General features: G+C 41.8%; 1 protein-coding gene across 13 annotated transcripts in view; it reads left to right on the forward strand.

The window, feature by feature from the left end:
• LOC111647379 (protein NLRC3-like) overlaps positions 1–926 on the forward strand; it is a 99,936-nt gene extending 99,010 nt beyond the window's left edge. For 10 of the 13 annotated variants that reach the window (XM_087171352.1, XM_087171356.1, XM_087171364.1 and 7 more), the window contains 2 exons: positions 70–243; positions 700–926. In XM_087171352.1, the coding sequence (XP_087027478.1) occupies positions 70–243; positions 700–919 (394 nt within the window). In that variant the 3' untranslated portion in view covers positions 920–926. Of the gene's footprint in view, positions 1–69; positions 257–699 lie in introns of those variants that run through there. The other 3 variants (XM_087171357.1, XM_087171361.1, XM_087171358.1) reach the window with 2 other exon arrangements.
• Positions 927–935: the final 9 nt, after the last annotated feature.

Here is a 935-nt window from a genome sequence, read left to right on the forward strand (position 1 = left end):
AGATCATTGATTAGGACATATCTGATCCATTATCAATCATTTAATCTACTTCTTTTATTCTTTATTCAGATTGTGGAACTGCAGTTTGTCAGAGATCAGCTGTTCTTCTCTGGCCTCAGCTCTGAAGTCCAACCCCTCCCACCTGAGAGAACTGGACCTGAACTTCAACGACCTGCAGGATTCAGGAGTGAAGGGTCTGTGTGGTTTTCTGGAGAGTCCAGACTGTCGACTGGAGACTCTGAGGTCAGTTCACTGACTGTTACTGTTGTAGATCTTATATCTTTATCCCACAACTGAAGCTGATTTATCTTCACACAGAACTTGAATCATTCACTTTGATTCAATGAATGAACGACATTTTAAATATTTGTTGTCTCATGTTTCCAGTTGTTCTTCTCTCAGACTGAGAATGATTCTTCAGTTTGTGTGTGTTCTTGTTTGTCCAACATGTCTGATCAGATATTGATTCTGTATTGACAGACTGTTCTGAGGTCAGCAGCAGCTGATGAATCTGTGTTGACATGAAGAGGTGTATGAATGTTGTGCTGACATGTGGATGATGTGTGTAGAAGGCTGACATGATGATGATCCACAATAACAGAAGGACAAAGTCCCTCTGCTCATTTTAGACAGAGATCATTGATTAGGACATATCTGATCCATTATCAATCATTTTATCTACTTTTATTCTTTATTCAGATTGAGGAGCTGCAGTTTGTCAGAGATCAGCTGTTCTTCTCTGGCCTCAGCTCTGAAGTCCAACCCCTCCCACCTGAGAGAACTGGACCTGAGCTACAACAACCTGCAGGATTCAGGAGTGAAGGGTCTGTGTGGTTTTCTGGAGAGTCCAGACTGTCGACTGGAGACTCTGAGGTCAGACTCCATGTTTTATTTCTGTGCTGAGATGAATGTGATGTGAAAGTTGTGTTGACTCT

Source organism: Seriola lalandi, unplaced genomic scaffold (assembly GCF_002814215.2).
Source record: "Seriola lalandi dorsalis isolate HSWRI2012SDOR001 ecotype SW California unplaced genomic scaffold, Sedor1 jcf7180002054987, whole genome shotgun sequence".
Classification (NCBI taxonomy): domain Eukaryota; kingdom Metazoa; phylum Chordata; class Actinopteri; order Carangiformes; family Carangidae; genus Seriola; species Seriola lalandi.